At 39.2% G+C, this 20,532-nt stretch overlaps 1 protein-coding gene across 17 annotated transcripts in view; it reads right to left on the bottom strand.

The window, feature by feature from the left end:
* RBFOX2 (RNA binding fox-1 homolog 2) overlaps positions 1-20,532 on the bottom strand; it is a 201,262-nt gene that overhangs the window by 11,617 nt on the left and 169,113 nt on the right. For 2 of the 17 annotated variants that reach the window (XR_006415773.1, XM_044441082.1), the window contains exons 6-11: positions 20,121-20,213; positions 17,460-17,520; positions 13,172-13,225; positions 12,956-13,048; positions 11,684-11,816; positions 5,561-5,603 (exon numbers count right to left, since the gene is read on the bottom strand). Coding sequence is in view for 9 of the 17 variants with exons in the window: in XM_044441082.1 (XP_044297017.1) it covers positions 5,561-5,603; positions 11,684-11,816; positions 12,956-13,048; positions 13,172-13,225; positions 17,460-17,520; positions 20,121-20,213 (477 nt within the window). In the remaining 8 variants the exon portion in view is untranslated. Of the gene's footprint in view, positions 1-1,226; positions 3,297-4,436; positions 8,095-11,683; positions 11,817-12,955; positions 13,226-17,459; positions 17,521-20,120; positions 20,214-20,532 lie in introns of those variants that run through there. The other 15 variants (XR_006415774.1, XM_044441083.1, XR_006415771.1 and 12 more) reach the window with 11 other exon arrangements.

Below are 20,532 nucleotides of genomic sequence, written 5' to 3'. Positions count from 1 at the left end.
TCTGATGAAGATTTCACTGACACAAAAAAGCATTCATAGTGGGGCTACCAACCTTAAGTTGGCCTAATACAATTTTACCTTACTTATATTTTCTATTTCTGGGGATCACCATAGCAACTACCTACAAAAACGAGCCATAACTCACTATGGCTCATTAAAACAGTAAAAAAAGTGTTTGCTTTTATAGTGTCTCATAATATTTTATTATATATTTATTGGCTATTTGTATACTTTTGTACAATTTATTATCTGTATACTGTCCTGAGGGGGTTTAACTCTTAAAGGTGGCCTAAAAGCAATTTTTAACAAGTCATCTCAATTTATAAGCATCTACAGTTGGGTAGAACAATTAGAGTTTTCATCTTAAGTTTCTGGCTTTTATTGGAGTTACATATATGAGAAGGGAAATATATGGAAGAAGGCAGCCTAGGACAGAAGAAAGCAGATGCATACAAGGTACAGAACAGATTTATAATGAATGCAAACTTGGTAAGGAGACACTGATAACTCCTCTCTACCAAGCTAATCCAATTAAGAGAAGCTCAGTTGCATATTACAAAACAGGAAATTCCACTTCATAATGTTGACTACTTCCATTTCAACTATAAAACCAACCCATAAGAAAGGCCATAAAATGTCCAGTGCTTACAGATTTGGGATGGATATGCATGGAGAGATATTTGGTTTAAAAGTTCATGTATTTATCAGTGGTGAATTGGTATCACTTCAAGCCCCTGAGACAGCAGGAAAAAGAACAAAAGCTTTTCCCCCTGTATAATAAAATGTTGCCACTCCAAGCCTCTTCATAGCTTTGTTTTCAATGCTTGGTTAATCCCATCATGCTACTCACCACTAGCTAAAAGAGAATGTTACAGCAACAGGCAGATCACAGCAATGCTTGGGCATACATTTGCTGCAGTCATCCCTCCCCCTTTCCTTTTTTAAAAAGCAGACTGCAGAACTAGCAATGCGTCTTCTATTCAGGCATGCTCAGATGTAGTCATCTCTGTCCTTGGCCACACTGTCAACTGAGCAGCTTGCCTCAGAATGTGCCTAGTACACTCCCTTCCCAAGATATTTCTCGACTGACATTTGAGATAATCAGTTGTGTTCAGCGTAACTTTGAACATGAGGACACAAGATGCAGTTTGAAACTAAGGAAAGTTTTTCCACTTCAGTCTCTAACTTGCATTTTTTGTAAAGGAAAGGACTGGAGTCAGGGTGCGGAAGGGGAATGGTGTAACATTTATTAATCAAATTAAAACAAAAACAAAACTAAGCATGCTGACATTTGGAACTAAAAACAACCAGCAAAATCACCACGTTCAGACTCATATTGGCTAGTTCTATCTATCCCAGCATTCTCTTGGGACAGCAGTTCGCCCTATGCTCTACCACAAGCTCGGTGAAGTACACAGCCTCAATTACTAGAGCGTGCAGCCACAACGACCTGCTATTACGGAAACAGTCAGTCACCACTGGAGTTAACATTCCAAATCTTAAACAAGTCCAATATAACCCAAAATTAAAAAAAACCCACCCTAGCCCTGTCCCACACCACAAATGTTAATAATTATAACAAGCAATAACCCATCTGTTATATCAGAGAAGGGAACAGAGACTCCACTGAGAGATTTAGAGCGAGATGTTAACATTTCTTCAGCTGACTGCACAACAAACGGAAAAAAGGAAAAAAATAATTCATTGGAAAAACGAAGTTAAAAATAGCTGATGTGTATTTTCTGGTAAGCATGCACTGAGGCAGATGTGAAATTGTTAATAGAAAATAAATGATGCGTATGTATGAATAATCACATCTGTGTGGTATGAAAGTCTGCAAATTCTTATTGTGTATGCATTAAATAAGAGCAGAGATTAAACACATTCCTGACATGCCCCTTCCTCACTGAAGAACAAGGAGCACAAACAGAGAGGTATGTGGGTAGATGATGCCTGATCAAAACTTAGCAGGGCAACAAGAATTGCTATATTATATTTCTTATTTCTTCCCCATCCAGTGAATTTTCAGTGTGCATAAAACAAGCACATAAACCCTGGTGCAAGAGTCTTCCCTCAACAGAAGCTTGTATTTGAAATTTTGGGATCTCCTGTATTGCCTCTGTAAAGTTATTCAAAATTCCACGGAGCATGCTTAGAACACTTTCAACACCTCACCCAACTATCATTCCTGTGACTTTAGCAGAAAGGTCTGCCCATTAGGTCACTTATGAGGACTTAATGTTCTCCCATCCTTCTATAATTTTCCACAACCATTCACATTGGTTCATGTAGAATATTAATCCTAACCACTAACAGGCCACTCTTAAAAGAAATTTAGAGTGTTCCTGTCAACCAGTGAAAGGGACAGACCATGGCCAGCTGCTCTACATTTTTTTGCAGCTGGACAGTAACAAACATATGTTTAAAGTGATATAATCTCAATTCCTATGTGATTTGTGCCAAATGCTCCAAATTTCAATTAGTTAAAGACACTGACCCATTTTATTTTCATTTTTAAAGCCAACTGAATTGGGCAACTGTGAGCATGTGATGCCAGACACCTTATCCTACAAAAAGACAGCTATAAAATGTCTGTCACAAATGGAAAGCAGAGCTGCAGGTGTGGGTATGGCAGATATGGTTATGAATGTTTCATGAGCAATGCATATTAAAAGGAAAGTTTCTTCACATTACACCTGTCTGCTTTGACATGGGTCAGTGAAAAAGAATGACAAGGGCTTCTACTTTAGCAAGGTGGGAAGGTGGAATTTAGTTTCATTTAATCTGGAGTTCATTTAGGTTAGATGTGTCTCAAGTGTTGCTAGGAGCAGTCTTTACCTTTTGCTATCATATGTATAGATGGAGAGCCCTTCAGACTTACTGCAGGGTTCTCATTTGTCAGTCCCGTTAGATATAGTGAATAATGTTGCAGAACTGCACTGAACTCAACACTACTGCTTTCTATGCAGAATAGAAACAGCAGTGTAAAATAAATACAGCTCAGCAACCAAGGGTGTAGCAGAATAACCCTTTGAATTTTTAGGTATACACAATAAAGGGATTGTAGTTTCAGCATCTTTTTGATAAGAAAAAGGATTAACAAGAATGTTCACATTCCTGTGTTGAGCAAAAGCAAGTTCTCAGTTGCTGCTGAAGCTACTAAGGGAGGTTTCTGAATAAGGTTATAGTTTTGTCCTACAAATATTTAACTCTTCTTAACCACAGAAGTAGAGAGAAATGCTAGTTATGGAAAAATCTTCAGTATTCACACTGGAACTTTTACAATGCCGATCCACCTAATATAAATATGAGGATCAAGGTTAACATATAATACATACACACACAATTTATTAAAATTAAAATGAACGTTCTTGCACAATTCAAGCTCAGGCCTAACTAGCTTAAATCATGCATGGCTCCAGAGCTGTTTTGTACACCTTTTATTTCCAACAATGTAGGGAACACGCACAAGCTAGGGAACAGTTATCCAATCAACTTGAAGAAGAATAAGATTTCCTCTCTCTGTCTCTCTCTCAATGCTTGAAAAATTAGGCACACTTGAGCGCCATCTGCTGGAAGTTTCCTGTGTACTTCATACTAACAGCCATACTAGGCCCATTCCAACGTCAAAGGTCAGCATAATACATTTCTTTCTCCATGTCTGCAGTACTGACCTTCACAGAGCATGTGCTCATGTGGCAAATATGTAAGAATGAATGGATCAATTTTACTGCCTGTCCAATTCAGTTTTGCATGTGTTTTTTAGTCATATATCCACTCTACCATTTTCACATCAATCTGTGATTACTGCACAACAATGTCCGTTATTTTGAAAAACAAAGTATGTATTTGGATTCATTTTTAAATAGATATTGTACCTTATAATGAGCACTTCTATACTCACTGGAGAAGGGGTTAGCTAAAAACTGTGTTGCAAAATTTAGAGAGACGTGAAAATTAAATGCATTCCATATACAGTGGTACCTTGGCTCACGAACTTAATCCATTCCAGGACTCTGGTTGTGACCCAAATTGGTTATGAGCCAAGTTAAATTTCCCCATAAGGTTCAGTGTAAATAAGGTTAATCCATTCTGTAACCATTTTTTTTTAATCAGAAAAATGTGAAGCAAAGTGACAAAGAACAACAAAGATCTTGGCCATCTCCTCACCCCTCACCCCCAGCAGTAGCGCGGCCATCTCCCCCCCGCCCAGAATGACCACGATCGCCCATCATCCCTGCACGCACCCATCATCCGGGCACGCTGGGGGTGAAGAGACGGGCGCGAACACGAGCACATTGGGGGGGGGGGGGGGAGAGACAATCACAGGCGCGCTCATGAAGGAAAGATGGGCACAATCTCGGCCATCTCCCCCCCAGCCCGATTGCAGTCATCTCCCCACTCGGGGGCGGGAGAGATGGCCACGATCACAGTCACCACCCAATGCAAAGTTCTCGACCTGAGTCAAAATTTTTATGCAATTTTTGTTTGCAACCTGATTTGGTCGTGAACTGAGGCATTCGTGAACCGAGGTACCAATGTATTTCTTTGGGAAATGTAAACTGGGTTGGTTTACTTAAAAATGCAGAAAGTCTGGAGCACCATTAGTAATATGTAAACAGGAAGAGTTCTCTGTCTATAAGACAAGAGCAATTCCTATGACTGAAGCAAACCAGGGTGGGGAAAATACAATGCAATTGAAACAATTGCATCACTGACCGTATCTGTGATCTGTCAGGATGTAACCAGGGACAATTGGGATTACTCACACAGCCAAAAAAAAAAAAAAAAAAGGTTCTTTGAGAAGTAGTTTAAACCATGTTCAGACAAAGCATTTTAATTTTCCTGAGGGTCTTAGTCTCATTTGTGTGTTTTTATAAGGTTCAAGAAATGCATTAAAATTTATGAGAACAGTTTTGGAAGTTTTACAAAAATTCCCTGCAACACAGTGTACATGTGTGAAACTAAGTTAACTAGAGGCAACCATGCAGGGCAAGCAGTGAAGGACACTGCTGGAATTCCACACTACGAATCTGCTGCTATGGCATTAACAGAATACCATTTCTACTGCTGACATGCTCAAGAAACCAGTAAATATGCCAATGATTCTGGTGGGTCTTTTTAACCTGTACAATTAATGTGTTCATCCCCAAACTTCCATGTAACAGATGATTAAAAAGTCAGAATGGACTGCAAATAAATTATCTTACAAGAGAGCTGGCAATTGAGCTCAGCAGAAAGTATGAATAAGGAGCAAGAAAAAAAGTGTGCATTTCTACTGTTCTAGTCATGTATATGCTAACAATACAAAATGTTTGCCTGGCTGCTTGCCTCCTGCAGCATCCTATTTCTTTTGGAAGTGGTACTTGTGCAGCACTGAGATATATAGGAGTTTTGATCACATGCTCACAAATGTATGCTGGCCTTTTTTTCTTTTTAAAGACTCTGTTCCCCTCTCTAATTCGGCACTGGAACGGTTAGTATTAATTCAAGGGTTTGTTTGTTTTTTTCACTGCAATCCACAATCTGATTGGTTGGCAGGTCACACTGGCACTCCTACCTGAGGTATTTTAGCGCTAATGATTGGTTCCTGTAAGACTATTCTATAACAGAACACAGGAAGAGCAATTCAAAAACACAGCTGTGGAAGAAAACAGTCACACAAAAAGCCCCCTAAAGGGCTTACCAGCCTTTTCTTTCCAGAGGATGCAAGCACGCTTTTCCTAGATAGGTTTGGACTTTTAAGACAGCTGCTCTCTCTTTGTGAAGAAAACCCAAACTACTGGAAACTGTGCTTAGAAAGCTGTTACTTTCCATATACACCCCTGGGCACCTGGGACTGATTACCTGATTTTTTTAAATGCCAGAGTGGGATAGCTTTATCATGAAAATAACATAGTTAGGCAAGAAGGATTGCCCCAGAGAAAAGAAGGAAAATGAGAAAAAGGAGGAAGGAAAGCAAAATGGATGAACAGAGCTTCAGACCAGTTCTCTCTATTTGCTCTTCCTAGCTTTGTACTAATCCCTTTACACATTACTTCAATTTGTTGTCACCAAATAAGCTTCATCAGGAAGATTTTTGCACCTGGCTTTCTTCCCTTCTTTTCTATCACAGCTCCCCAAGGTTAATGTCTTCGTTATTCCCCGTACAATGCTGATTTACCCATGGAGGAAGGAAAATAAATAGCTAAGTGGTTACATAGAAACAGCACCCATTTGATTCATGCCAATTAAAACACCAAAAAGCAGGTTGCTTAGCAGTTCTGACTGAGATGTAGTTATACATTTCAGTTCAGCGGGCAAAGCTGAGTGAATCTACTATGACAGACTTCATTTACTATACCCTTGTTCTCTTCCCACAAACCCTAAAAGAAGAATACCTAAATCATTTATAACAAAAAAAATCAATGCCATTTTAGGGTTTATATATATTCAAATACCAAAGTTATTGTGCAATGAATCTATTGCTACCTGCCACAAAGCAACTCCTTTTTGTTAAAGGAGGAGCTTCCAAGAAGAGTGGGGAAATTGCACCTGACTGTCTTTCTTGTCATTCGCATCCCTAGTTGTATGAAATATCATGTTAAGCAAAGGATGCCATCTATTCACTTGTCCCCTCACTGCATGACTGGTATCCAGCTGTCTTCTCTGTACAAGAATAATTTAGGAGTGCTGAGGGAAAGGGAAGTAACCCAGCATCATTCTTTTATATTTCTACACAAATTATGTACCAGAATCTGGTCAAGATAGGAAAAGGTTTATATACAAGATCCAGAAATACATGCTTCTTGCAATAAGTTCCACTATAACCATCACGAGATTTTCTGTGTTGACTAAGAATGACGCACACTTGATATAGTTAGTCTGTGCAGGGAAAACGTCCCTTTAGGAACACAGAGACTTTTTGAAGAGCAGTGAAAGAATAGCAGCAACTGAAGTTTGCCCATCTACTGCCTGTAAATGAATCTTAATTATAAGGTGTTTTAAAATAAGACTATTTACTCCAGGAGTAGAAATACTAAGTCCATCTGTCCTAACTATAACATAATATAATCATTATGTTTCCACTGTGTCAAAGCTGCACCATCCAGCACCACCATGCCCAATACTGCTAACTATGCAATATTACAGTGTATGGCTTTATTGCCAGCTGGTATATACTGTGTGGGAGGATTTTAAAATGTCCACTTCAAGTAGAGCTAGTTAAAACATTTCTATGTTGGCTGGGGCATGCTGGGGGATGGACTTTATCTGTCTAAACATGCACAGGATTGCAACCATTAATGCATATATTCAGATTCAAGTGTAAAGAACTGACTATATTGAATTGGCTCATAAAGTGATATGGTGAGGCACGACTACCTATGGTCAATAAGTAGTTCAAAAGGTATACAAGATTGACTACTTTTTGACTAATGCTTTCATTCAGGAGAACTACAGAAAATCAAGTAAGAGAGAGAAAAAAGTGTACATTAAGTGTGCATTCCTTAATGTAGTGGCAAGATGTTTTCCTAAGGATATTTTGCCCTGAAATTTAAGGGTAAACTGGTAATATTCCAAGAGGACTAGCATTCATATGCATGTATTTTTAAGAACCTTGAGTTCCTGTAGGGTATAGCACCCTACATAAATCAAGCCTTCAAAAGGTCCCAAGAGGGGAATGAGAAAAGGTGAAAGAAAGGCAAGAGTTGAGGCTAAACCAACCCTGATGTTTTTTATCCAAATTATGCTAGATGCATTTATGGACATTTTAATATGTTAAATCATTTCTCAGTTTTATTATTAGGAGACTATATCTTATATGAGAAAGACACACAGTAAATTAACCCTGGCAATGGCCAGGAGACCCAAAGGTTCAGATCTTGCACCCAGGGGCAAGTGCAATGACAGAGAAACATGCTTGCATTCTGAAATATATAAATGTATATATCACAAAGAAGAAAATTAAAAGTAAATCATATTTGAAAACACAAAACAAAACCAGAAACATCAACTAAAAAAAAGGCTGGTTTGTCAAGGATTGGGGATGAGAAGGCTCCAGTGTGTGTACTTACATAGAGGTCAGCACCGTAAAATCCGTCCTGGTAAACCACACTGCAGAAAATCCACACAAAAACAAAACAAAAAACAAAACAAAAAGAACAGAAAACACATTCCGGTTATTGAGGACGGCAGCATGCACATGCATTTTACACAGGCAGGTGATGTATGAATCCATAACCTGGGCTTTCGGGCAGGAGCAAATCAGCAAGAGATTGTGTGTGCGCACGCACGCTAGACAGCTCCATGTCATCTTCCATGGCATGCAGGTGGGCAGGGCAGAAGGGGAGACAGTATGCAGAGGAGGGATGGGGAGAGAATAACCTTCATATTGTATAATAGAATGTTGCTGTTAAAAAAAAAAAAAGAAGAACTGATGCCTTTGAGAAATGTGACTGTAGAAAGCTTGACTCTAGCTGCTAACCTGGAAAGGTCTCAGTTAACCCCCTAAACACATGGACATAGTGGCTTCATGTAATGGACTTCAAGTAGAACAAACATCAAATGCTGGAATCCACCTAGGTCAGAAACACACCAAGAATTGTGTATAATTATGCATCTTGTAGCCTTGTCCAATCATCTGATATCCATACATCACCTGTTTTATATCCTGTACATTAGACATGCGATAGGATTCGGCTAATCACACAAGCATGCAAAGTATTATTATTCAGCACCTCAAAAGTACTGATGCAACACCTCAGTGTGGAAAAAACCCAAATCAATCAATTCTGATCAAGGTAAGCACAGATAAATGTAACCAAAAAGAAATACCCACAATGCATTGCTTTCACAAGCAGAGATGATGAGCTAAAAGGGTTAGGCAATTTGATCCAAGGTCCAAGAACTGAAAAGTCAAGTGAGGTGGATCCCTGATAGTAACGACACATTCCACAGCTTCCTTTTGAGTGTAACAGCCACTAATTAGTTTCTTCCAGAAGCAAAAGGACTGGGAACCTGGAAGCCCCAACACTTAGTGAACATTTAATAGTGTAAAGCACTTTGCTTTGGTAGGGCAGAGGACCAGGGAAGGACAAGGAAGGAAAAGAAAGTTTGCCACAGCCCTAGTTATGAATGCATGCTTTAGCATTGCAGAGCTTTCTCCTACTTTGTTCCCTGGATAGCCAAATGCTAAATCACTCGTATTAAAAAGCATTAGTTCCCCAAATATGAGATCCTTGTGTGCATGTATTTAGCTTACCAGTTAACGTTATCACAGGCTAGGAGGAAGGAGGCAGTATTACGTGTATTTTTTTCCCAACTGGAGTGCAAAATGATGCCAAGTATCTCCCACTCTGATCAGAGCACACCCACCTATAGGAAGTTACAAACAACAAGGCCAGTATAGCTTGGCTATAAGTCTGCTTATAATCATGAGGGTGCTACAGTGATGTAAGCTAGCATTATGTGATCAGGTGGTATCCAGGTTCATAGCGATCACACTCCACTTCCTAGTGACAAAGCTGCACTCAACGTTTGATCCAGAAAAAAACCAGTTGATAATGATAGACCTGATGACACTTTCTTGCTGGGAAAGTAACATTAATTTAGCAGGGAGAGGTAGGCAGTATAGCAACTCTAAAAATGGGTTGTGGAAGCAAGAGGATTAAGGGGCCTATTGGTTTGGGTATCTCAGCTCTACCTTATTAGCAGAATACAGGATCAAGTATTTCAGTGACATCTTGTAACAGTGAGCTTTAGAGATTCTCATCCTCTGGGTTAAGTATCTTCTATCACAGTTCAGCCTATATGACTATCTCCTTTGCAACAATTTATCAACTGGAGAAAATCATCCCATTCTTATGATCATTTATTTTAAAAGTCTAAGCCTAAGGATGGTAATTTTTACATAACAACAAATGTTTATGCCCTCTAGAAAATGAAGCTTATTCAATGCATTTGCAAAGCTTTTTACTTCTTAATGGATATTGAGCTAAATTATGCCACTAAAATATTCTGATCTCCATGGCACAATGGAGCAAAGCTACTGCAAGTGTCTTCTGATTCCAGCTATGACAGAAAGTGAGTTACTAGTCAATTTTAGAAAAGTGGCTTGCACAGTTTGAGGGAGCAAATTGTTTACTGCTGTTGTCCCACAAGCAATGGCAAATTAACATTATTTGAATGTATATCCTCCTGAGAGCCTCTCCCCCCCGCCCCCACACACACTTTTTAGTGGAAACCATCAAGCTGCACTTGATTTGAATACTCAGTTTAAATCTTACTGGCATCCCAAAGCATAGTCTCCCATTGTACTATTAGGACTAGCTTCTTAGCTAGGAATATTCTAGCCGTTACTATCAGGGATGACAACAACAAAATTATATTTCTACACCTCATTTTCTGTTTCTAAGTATTAACACCTAGGGGCACCATGCTGTTAATCTATGAAAGCAATTTCACTGGACTTGTATAGCAATTCTCCCTCTTCAGGGATCAAGAAGGGTTCCCCACACATAACTTACTACTTTATAGCATGGAACCCTAAAGGATGCATCTACAACTTTATGTTATAAAAGAAAAGGACACCTGGCAACCGCAGATTGCTCCCAGTTTTAAATTCTGGGCATGACAATCTAATCCCATTAAGATAACTATCATGAGCCAGAGCATTTGTACATTTTATTTATTTATTTATTTATTAAAACATTTTTATGCCGCCCCATTCGCCGAAGCCTCGGGGCGGCTTACAACATAGATATCAGCAAAGCAATAGATAGTCTGGCATATGTATGGTTGCTCTTAAGTTAGAAAAAATGGAATTAAGAATCCAGCTTGCTCTCTCCATATGATTTCTTTCCTGCTCAGGTTTCTTCTGAGAAGGATTTGTATCTGAGAAAGATGCTTGGAGGCAGCAGCACAAAATAAGGAGCATCTTCATATACAAAGTGCAATCCTAGAACAAAAACTTCTCTGCATTCTAAAAAGCATTTGAATATCTATACCTTTGAAATAACAATAGAGCAGGTTGCTGCTACAGGCATTTCCAGAATATGGAACTACAGCTAAGGAAGCAAGACCAAACAATAAAACATTCTTTATTAATTCAGTGTGATGTCATCATTTGTTTTGCTTTTTCAAAACTGCATTTCCACTTTCCTGCCCTTCAGGTACCTTACTTGTAAAACAGATTTGACAGATTAAAAAAAAAAAAAACCCTTCTCAAAATGTCTCTAATCAGGAAAGCAAATCCATTGTGGGTAACTGTCTCTGCCATGTCCTATTCCCAGGAAGCGTGCAATGAAGCTAACAAGCAATGTTTGCCACTTCTGGGTATCTCAACAAAACTGGACTTCAGAGAACAGAAGCTGCCTCACTCCAGACTCTACACCCTTTTTGTTACTCTCTTTATAGTAATACTATTTCCCAAGGCCAGATTTCTTCCAAGCTGTCAAACTGCTACTGTGTGCTTGAGGAATTAGTACTGAATTTATACAGCTGCTTTTCAAGTCACCATGATAATGAAAAGATGTTTTAGTCACAAATGTAAGATTTTAAATTGCCAGGTGTGACTGGGTGCAGAGTGTTTTGGTGTTGGCATATCCTGACTCTCACCATCCATCATGTCTCTAATTCTTATTCTCAGTGAACCAGCTAACTTTCAGGTTCTGAAAAACACTGTTGGTTGGTTTACAACCCTTACCCTGGGTAAGCTGGGATGGCTGCTGGAGGTACTGCTCGCACTGCGCCATAGACTGTCCGTCCTCGACCCCTCAGATGGGCTCCCCTGAATGCGGCTGCTGTGGTGGCTGCAGTTGGGTAAGGGAAGCCAGGAACTGTGAAGACAGACAGATGGATGGGGAAAAATATGAGAAAGATCACTACATCTGCTGAGTTAATAGCAACCATCTTTGACTAGAACGATATGCAACTCCAGAGCTGTGGAACGTTCCGCATCTGTCCTGCAAAGGAGCATGCTTAGAGCCCTGATGACATCACATACCTCTTGCTACACCATGGCCCTGAAGGGAAGGCAGGGTTGCAGAGAGACCTGGCATGCAAGGGATTAATGCTGTGTCATGCCTCATTCATCACAAACTGCAAAAACTGTTTCCCTCTTCCTCCACCCCATTTTGATAATGCCATGCAGTCTGGTTAGAAAGAGTCCGAGAAGCACAGAGAGTTGTTACGAATACAGGCAGGTGACTCTTCCATATACTTGGGATGGGGGCACTGAAAATGCTTCATCGCAAGCCCCTTAAACTGGCGAGTTGACAACAGGGTGAAAGGTGTGTGTGTGTGTGTGTGTGTGTGTGTGTGTGTGTCCTTCCCACCCAGTCCTTCCAACCACATTTAATTTAAACACAGAAGGGTTGTAAAAATCCAATCAAAGGTAGCCAAAATTAATCATAAAGTGCCAGTTTACCAAGAGCCCACCTTCTGGCAAAGGTGACCATTAAGTGGTTCCATATATATTGGGCCCTGTTTTATTACATTTCATGCTGGAGTAAACTGGCTCAGGGCAAAACAATGTCAAAACCTCAAAAGGAAGCTGAGAACACAATGCAATAAATGGATACCCAGAAGGCGCCAGTCAGTCACAAGGCACAAATCCAACCCAAGGTGCTTCCAGGCGCATGCCACAAGGGGGCCTGCAGTGGACTCGCAGTTTAGTAGCTTGAATAATATGTACTTTGGAATGTGGCCTACTTCATTTCTTCAGAACGAAAGCCAGGGAAATCAGGCTTTCCATATACACATCCTCCCTTATGGATTTGCAGCCCCAGCCACAAACAGGCACGCAGTTGCATTGCAAAATGGAAAGGGTCATGGCCACTGTCCAAAGAAGTGGCACCTCTTTCTGACAAGGCCTATTCTTTCAAGTACATATTATACAGACTGAAAAGAAGAGGGCTAACAGATCACTGTTTACTCAAGCACAGTAACAATACAGGGGCCAATAGGGGCTACTTACTGATTAAAGGAATGTAAGTGTTAATACCCCCCCTTCCTGACAGGGGCACTGCAGCGTCATTGCCCAGCGAGACATCTGCTTGAAAACTGGATGCTAATTTAGTTTTAAAAAGAATAAAAAATGTACAAAGGTTATAAAGAAACAACAGATTGAGAACACAAACAAACACCACTGCAGTCAATTGGCAGAAACAGAAGGACTGATTTTGAGTTCTACCTGCATATAATTCAGGGCCATACACTGCTCCAACCACAGGGCTCAGCTTCCAACCTGAGAAAGAAAAGAAAAGAAAAGAAAAGAAAAGAAAAGAAAAGAAAAGAAAAGAAAAGAAGATGAGCACCAAGATCGAACCAGTCAAAGCACATGCAATTATGTGCAATGTGGTTTCCAGCATTTATTCCCTTGTTTATTATTGTTCCCTTGTTTGGTTGGGTATACCCACCAAAGAATGCTGTGCTAATTATATTCTACAATATGGGTATGGTGCCCTACAGTACATTCACCCTTCTTTTATCTAAAGGCCATAGACATTTGAAGCCTAGTCTAAGCCTATTACTACAAACTGTATTGCAATGAAGATGCAGAAACTGTTTTGAAATTAGAGCTTGGTATCTTTGAACACATCTTTGGGCGAAGTCATGAATGTGAGTGCACTGGTGTGCATTTGGAATGAACTGAAGCAGAAAAGGGGAAAGCCTTTTCAAGAGACTCACTGACAATACACAAGCATACTCAATTATCAGACATTTAGTGTATACACAGCAACCATGAGATTGCCTGAAAAGGGTCAGTACAAATGGGGGCAGCCATTACACTATTGGCATTGTATCACTACTGCTATACTTCAAGTTGATCATTAGGCCTATTCAGGTTTCTGAACCTGAATACAGTAATTCCTTATGCTAAACAGGGGATGCCCTACTTCCTATCAATTCTGTTATCAAGAAAAGGAGATCTTCATTGATCAGATATGAAAAGGCTGGTCCTAACAAACCTCTGCTTTTATCTTTCAAGTGGACCAGTTACAGTGGTGACTTTTTTCCTAAAAACTGGAATGTAATCCAGAATGTAATTATCATATTCCACAAATATGGTTTAATTTATGCATATGTTTTTACATTCCCTTTCCTTTGCTTCATCTTCACTAGTTTCTTCTAAATTTTAAGTTAATTTAAATATATATTTGAAGTAGCATTTCAAAATATTTGCCCAATAGGAAACAGAACATCATCGATACATTCCAGAAAATAACAGAAATGAATTGGCTGCTTACTAACACATATGTTCCTGTTGAATGTAAACTGATGGATCAGATCTGTCTATGCTGTGATGTGCATAGAAAAAAATGGGTATTTAGTCAGCTATTAGAAGGAATACTAAACTAGGTGAGCTTTGCAGGACTACCAAAGGTAGAGAGAATAGCACTTCAGTAAGTCACATGTTTCTTACTGCCATCCTTGAAAAGCCATAGCTCATTGATAGAGGACATTTACATTTCAGGTTTTACCCCATTCACCTCTGCTACCTAGTAGTGCCAAGAAAGTCTTTGGCCAAACATCTAGTGGACAATACTGGGAATTCCATGCAAGGCGATAATTGTGGGGAGAAGTCATATGACACATGCTGCATCCCTCATCCGTGGCATTACTGATGAAGAGAATCTTAGCAGGCAACAAGTAGGAAAACCTCTGAGATCTTAGAAAAGCACTGCCAATTTCTGTAGAAAATACTAGGCTAAGCAGTTAAAGGATCTAGCTCAGTCATATTAATTAACCCACAGGGCCTAGGAGTAATTTTGATTATTCAAGCTATAATGCTTGTAAACCCAGAAGGGGTGAATTGCTGATATAATTAACAAACTACCCATACCTTGGTTTGTTAATAACAGACCCTCTTCAGGTTCACAGGACATAGCAAGCCACAGTTGCAGCTGAATATTCCAAAGTCACCTTGCACACATTGGTACATGCCGTTAGTTATAGTGGGCTACAGCGATCAGGTGAACTCTGCCAGTAAAGTAATATTAGGCTCCAAAACAAATTAGCCAGACGGTATGGGGGAGATAGGCTAATAGCATGGGGGGGGGGCACAGGTTAATAGCATTTCAGATGTTACTACTTGTAGTGCATGTGGGTAAAGGCCTGCTGTAAAGAGGATGTGGGTAGGCTCCCCAGTTTAGTTTCCCCTATATGAACAAATGGCAGCCATTATCTTATATAGGAAAAATGTATCTCATTTCCTTTTTCAAAAGAACTTACTGAAGACCAATAATAATTGAGCCAGCTCTTCCTCTCCATCTCCAGAGCCCTACCTTGGGTTCTAAATTTTTGGTGTGATGCAATATGGAAACTTGACTTGTTTCTATATAGATTATATATAGTTAAATTCACAGATGCAGAAGCATTCTCCTCCTCTCCCTCATCCCTGAATTAGAAAAGCTTAATATGACTGAGAATGCACTACTGAAGCACAAAGGGGCACATTTTCATCAAATTTTACTTTATTTTAGATTTTACAAGAATTGTTTTCCAAATTGCATGATAAAATTACTTACACTTCTGAGATTTTCCTTTCTTGAACTATCTATGGTAAGTTACCAACATGGATATGCACATACAGACGTGCCCTTGTAATTCCACTACTGTGCTGAGATGATGTTTGGTAATATATAACACATTTTTGGAACAATAACTCACTGTGCTGTCACAAAAGAAAGCTGATACGGCAAAGGGCTCCATGCAAGAATATGTAAACATAATCATCTTCCTCATTCAAACCCCAGTGAATTGGACAGCATAGACTTAAAAGATCATATTATTTAACTAAAATTGATAAACAGCAAGTCCCTCTGGGGCAAAAAATCCCAACTTTAAGTATAGGCTGATAGGATCTGAGCTGGAGGTGGAAGAGCAAGCAAGGGATCTTGAAGTAGTGATGGACAACTTGATAAAAATGTTGGCCCATTTCACAGCTGCTGTGAAAAAGGCAAACTCCATGCTAGGCATAATTAGAAATAGATAGAAAATAGAACTGCCAAGATTTTGCTCCCCATATACAAATGATCACACTTAGAATATTGTATTCAGTTCTGGTCACCTTATCTGAAAAAGGACATTGTTGAATTGGAAAAAGTACAGAGAAAGGCAATCTAAATGATCAGGAGGCTGAAGCAGCTCCCCTGTGAGGAGTGACTACAACAACTGGGGCTGTTTAGCTTAGAAAAAAGTGACAGGAGAAATGAGAGAAGTGTTTAAAATAATATATGGTGTAAAGAAGGAAAGACTTTTCTTCCTCTCTCATGACACTCAATTCAGGGTCATTCCATGAAGTTGATTGGTGGGAGATTTAGGAGAGATAAATGGAAGTATTTCTTCATACAACATATACAGTAGTTAAAGTATAGAATTTGCTGCCACAGCAAGTAGTAATGGCTGCCAATCTGGAGGGGTTTAAAAGTGGCCTGGACAGATTCATGAGGGAGGAGGCTATCAGTAGCTACTAGCCTGGCTGGCTGAGTACTAACTCCTTTACTAGAGGTGGCACATGCTTGCATATACCAGCTGCTGAGGAGCTTGGGTGGGCTGAGGTCCTGCAACCAGCCTGCTTGAGTGATTCTGTGGCCAGTTGGTTTGTCATCGTGTGTACGTGATGTATACATGCTGGCCTAGACAGACTGATGGTTTGAGCCAGCATGGCTTTTCCTATGTTCTCTCTGCATTTATACACTATTGCATTTCAATTTTTAGAATTTCTACATAAATAAGAGCTTCTCAGTTCTGCTCCCTTTTAAGAAGTCACTTTTCCTGCTTTCAGTTTTGTTTAGCCACTTATCAGTTCTTTTGCATTAACTGCTGTGATGTGGACTTCTAAATCAGCAACAATTATATTATATTCTCATATTATATCATATTTAATGGGCATTACAGCAAACCAGGTTATGACACCACATGCCTGAGTAATCAGTGAAATGACACCCAGTATATGCTGGGAATGAAAGGAAGCCACTGTTTGATCATGTAAAATGCCAGTCAGCAGGTACAATTCATCTTTTATTAGGTTTCATAACCCCTGATGTAGTGTGGGGACTACATTTCACCCCCTCCATCTCTGAATTCTAAGATTTTCCACCAAGATGCTTTGGAAGGCATTTGCCTGAGGGAAGGAGATAAAGTCTAATTTAGAAGTAAATACAGACCTGTATGCCTATCAGGGATTATTGGTCAAACTTACTATTTTATTTTCTAAACTTGTTAAACCACATTTAACAAGTAACTTTTCATTTTTGTAGCACTTTCCAACATAATTAGATAGTAGCTCCTAAGTACTCTACTGGTGTTTGAAAAAAGGAATAGGTACATTACTTCAGTGTTTATATACAAAAGGCATGAAAGATTCTTTGATCACATATCTTTCTGTTATACTGAAAATTTAGAGAGAAAGAACTTAACCTCTATTCAGTTCTTCTCCCATATATCCTTCATTCATTATTAGCATTTCCTCTTACCATTTGCATATGGTGTTACCATCTTCTTATTAGTCATCACTCGTGCAGTGGCATTATTAACCTAAAAGTAAAATAGGGGAAAGGGAGGAGAGGGAAGGAAACACAAGACTTTAGAAAATGGTAGAAACGTGGTTGATTTTTTAAAAGCTTGTTTAAAAACGCAACACATTTAATTTAATTTTACAAGTTGTCATTAAATTAAATATTTAAAAAAGTAAACATCTAATTCTGGCATTTAATTATGCAGTAAAAACAGCCAAAAAGAGTAGATTTTCTCAGGCATCCCTACTAGCTTTAAATGAACTGAGTATTTGATGCTCACTGATCCAAAGGGCAAAATCTTCCCCATTGCTGTTTTCTCCATGCCCAGTTTGACTGGTATGAAGCAGTGAACAAAAACAACCTTGTCTCTTCTTTTAGAAGCCTCTCGTTGAACTTTAATAGCTTACTAATATTACAGAGAACAAAACTGTTTGGGCCAAAAGAGAGCTTGGATCCCAGGTGCCTTGGATGAATTCCCTTTACTATGAAAAGACTTTGGGTTCCAAAGGAAAATTAGTTGGCCTGCATCCCAAGCTTTAGGATATCCTGCATAATAGACAGATCAATTGCTTACTTCCGAGAAGGCAAATAAACAAATAACCTTATGAAATTTGCAAGGCATCTCCTGATTCCTAGAGCCCTCCACCCTCATTACTGAACTCGTCATGGCCCCAAGCATAATAAGCACTGCAGCAAACAAGTGTTATAGCAGAGATGGTGCTAGTAGAACATGGAAAGGGTGGGCAAAGCCAAATTACTGTAGCCCAGTATCAGCCTCTGAGCTCTTGCAAATAGGGTGAAGGCTGCACTAGAATCAAGTGATGTTCTAAATCCTAGATCATAACAGAAGAACAAGCCACAATGCCAATTTCAAGGCCAAGTGAATGTAAGAAAACTTTTAGATGCCCTTTGACATTTAGTAGAAAAGTGAGCTTGGCAAGGAAGAAGAGAGCCTGAAATTTCATTACTCTAGTTTTAGCCCCCCACAAACAATTTACAAGTTACACATTTTAAAAGAAAGAATGGGAAATAACAACGATGAGACTGAGAGCATGCTGTTAAAACACATATAAAAGAAACAACAACAACAACAACATCAACAACAACATCTGATTAATGGGGCAAGGGAGGGGAAAAGGGAGGAGAAGTCTCACAGACAATCATTAAGATGGAGCGAGTGCCTGAAATCAGCTGCTACAGCAGAGTGCAATACAAGCACTTAACAGAAAAATGGCCAAAACCAATCAGAAACCACCAGTCAGCAAAGAGAGACCAACAGCTGCATTTAAAAGAGTGAAGAAAAAAAATGGCAAGGGGAAAAAGGAGAAAGAGAGAACAATCACAGGTCCAGAGAGAGGAATAGCTGGGGGTGGGGGAGAAGAATATGAGTGCATTAATATAACCAGCCAAACTGGAGTTCAGTAACTCTGAGTAAGATGTGCAAGGGAAATAACCAGGAAGTCAGTAATCAAACAGCTCAGACTTATACAAAACACTATGTACATCCAAAGTCCAGGCGGCATAACTCAACAGCATTGAAATTAAAAGTGGGGTGAAAAGGGAAAAAGGAATGGGGGGGGACAACAAGTCAGATCACATTTTGTAGTGTTAATGTGAAATGGCAGATGGATTTTTTCTTTCTTAATTTTGTTTTGCATTAACAAAAGAAATAAGCTTCTCCTCTAGCACTTTGGTTTCACTTACCGCCAACTCGTACCATCGCCAGCATTGTGTATAGTTACCATGGAAAGAGTGAGTCAAGTGAAGGGCCCTAAACACTAAACCATTGAAAAGGGAAATAAAACAACAAAAACAAAACAAAAAACAAAATAAAAAAGCAAAATATGCAGACATCTTACTCAAAACTGCGGCTTTTAAGTTTCCCCCTTTATATTTAGTACTTTTTTTTCCTTAAAAAGAGTGGGAGAAGGAAAAGGGGCCAGTTAGCCTTCAATATGAGGGAACAGAAGATTAATCACTAAGCAGTTATCTCCCACTTAGGTAACATCAGGTACTCACCCTTATCAGACTCTATACTCACATGCAAGAGCTGATTTTGAGTGCACATTTCTTTACTGAAATCGTATCAAGGAAGTTGCTTTAACACTTCACATAAGCTTCTTCCTTCTCTCTCCATCCCTTCCCACTAGTAATATAATTTCACTTTCATATGGAGGAGAACTGGCCTCTGAGGAAAGGACAGATACTATCTGCCCCTCTTTTTTGTTGTTAGACACCAAGTTAACAAGTTGGAGAGTGCTTTTTTTCATTAGTTTTGATCAGGTTTAGCAAAAGAAAGTCGGAGCCTTATAAACTGAAGCAAACAAAAAGCAAGGGAGCAGAAGGGCAAATGTTTGGAGGGGATTGGAAACCAACTTAAGAAAAAGGGAAAAAAGAGAAAATACCTAAAATAACAAAACAAATATATATATATTTGAGTGGGGGTGTTATTTTTATACACCTCAGTGCAGGGGGTGGGGAGTGAAAAACACAGAGACACAAACACACACACACTCACACACAAGACAGGTATCCAAATGTGAAATAAGTGAGGCAAGACACAAAAAAGAAACAAAAGAATAAATATAAAGAAGAAATTGAATTACTGAAGACATGCACCTCGATTTTACGGCCCTCTACCACGGTGCCGTGTAATTTCTCCCTGGCCCTGTCTGCATCAGCACTATTCTCGAAAGTTACGAACCCGAATCCCTGCATGCAGCGGGAGAAGGGGGGAAAACATGCACATCGTTATATATTGAAATACTGATATCTAGATAAATAGAGAAAAAAAATATCACAGTATGAAATTGACATCAGCACAACTTAGCAATACTCTCCTAGAGTCACATTTTGGTTCATGCATGTCTCATGAAAGATATTTATTTTTTTAAAGAAGTTGTAATCAGATTTAAAATAATAATAATAATAAACATAAAGCAATTGAGGCCAGACCAAAAAAGCACAGTTACTCGAAATAAAATTTGAAAAGGAAACTAGCTCCTAGTCTGATGAAACAATATTTGTTAAA

The sequence above is a fragment of the Varanus komodoensis genome, unplaced genomic scaffold (genome assembly GCF_004798865.1).
Source record: "Varanus komodoensis strain SLA01 unplaced genomic scaffold, ASM479886v1 scaffold39, whole genome shotgun sequence".
Classification (NCBI taxonomy): Eukaryota; Metazoa; Chordata; class Lepidosauria; order Squamata; family Varanidae; genus Varanus; species Varanus komodoensis.
This window is presented reverse-complemented; position numbering and strand designations above follow the sequence as displayed.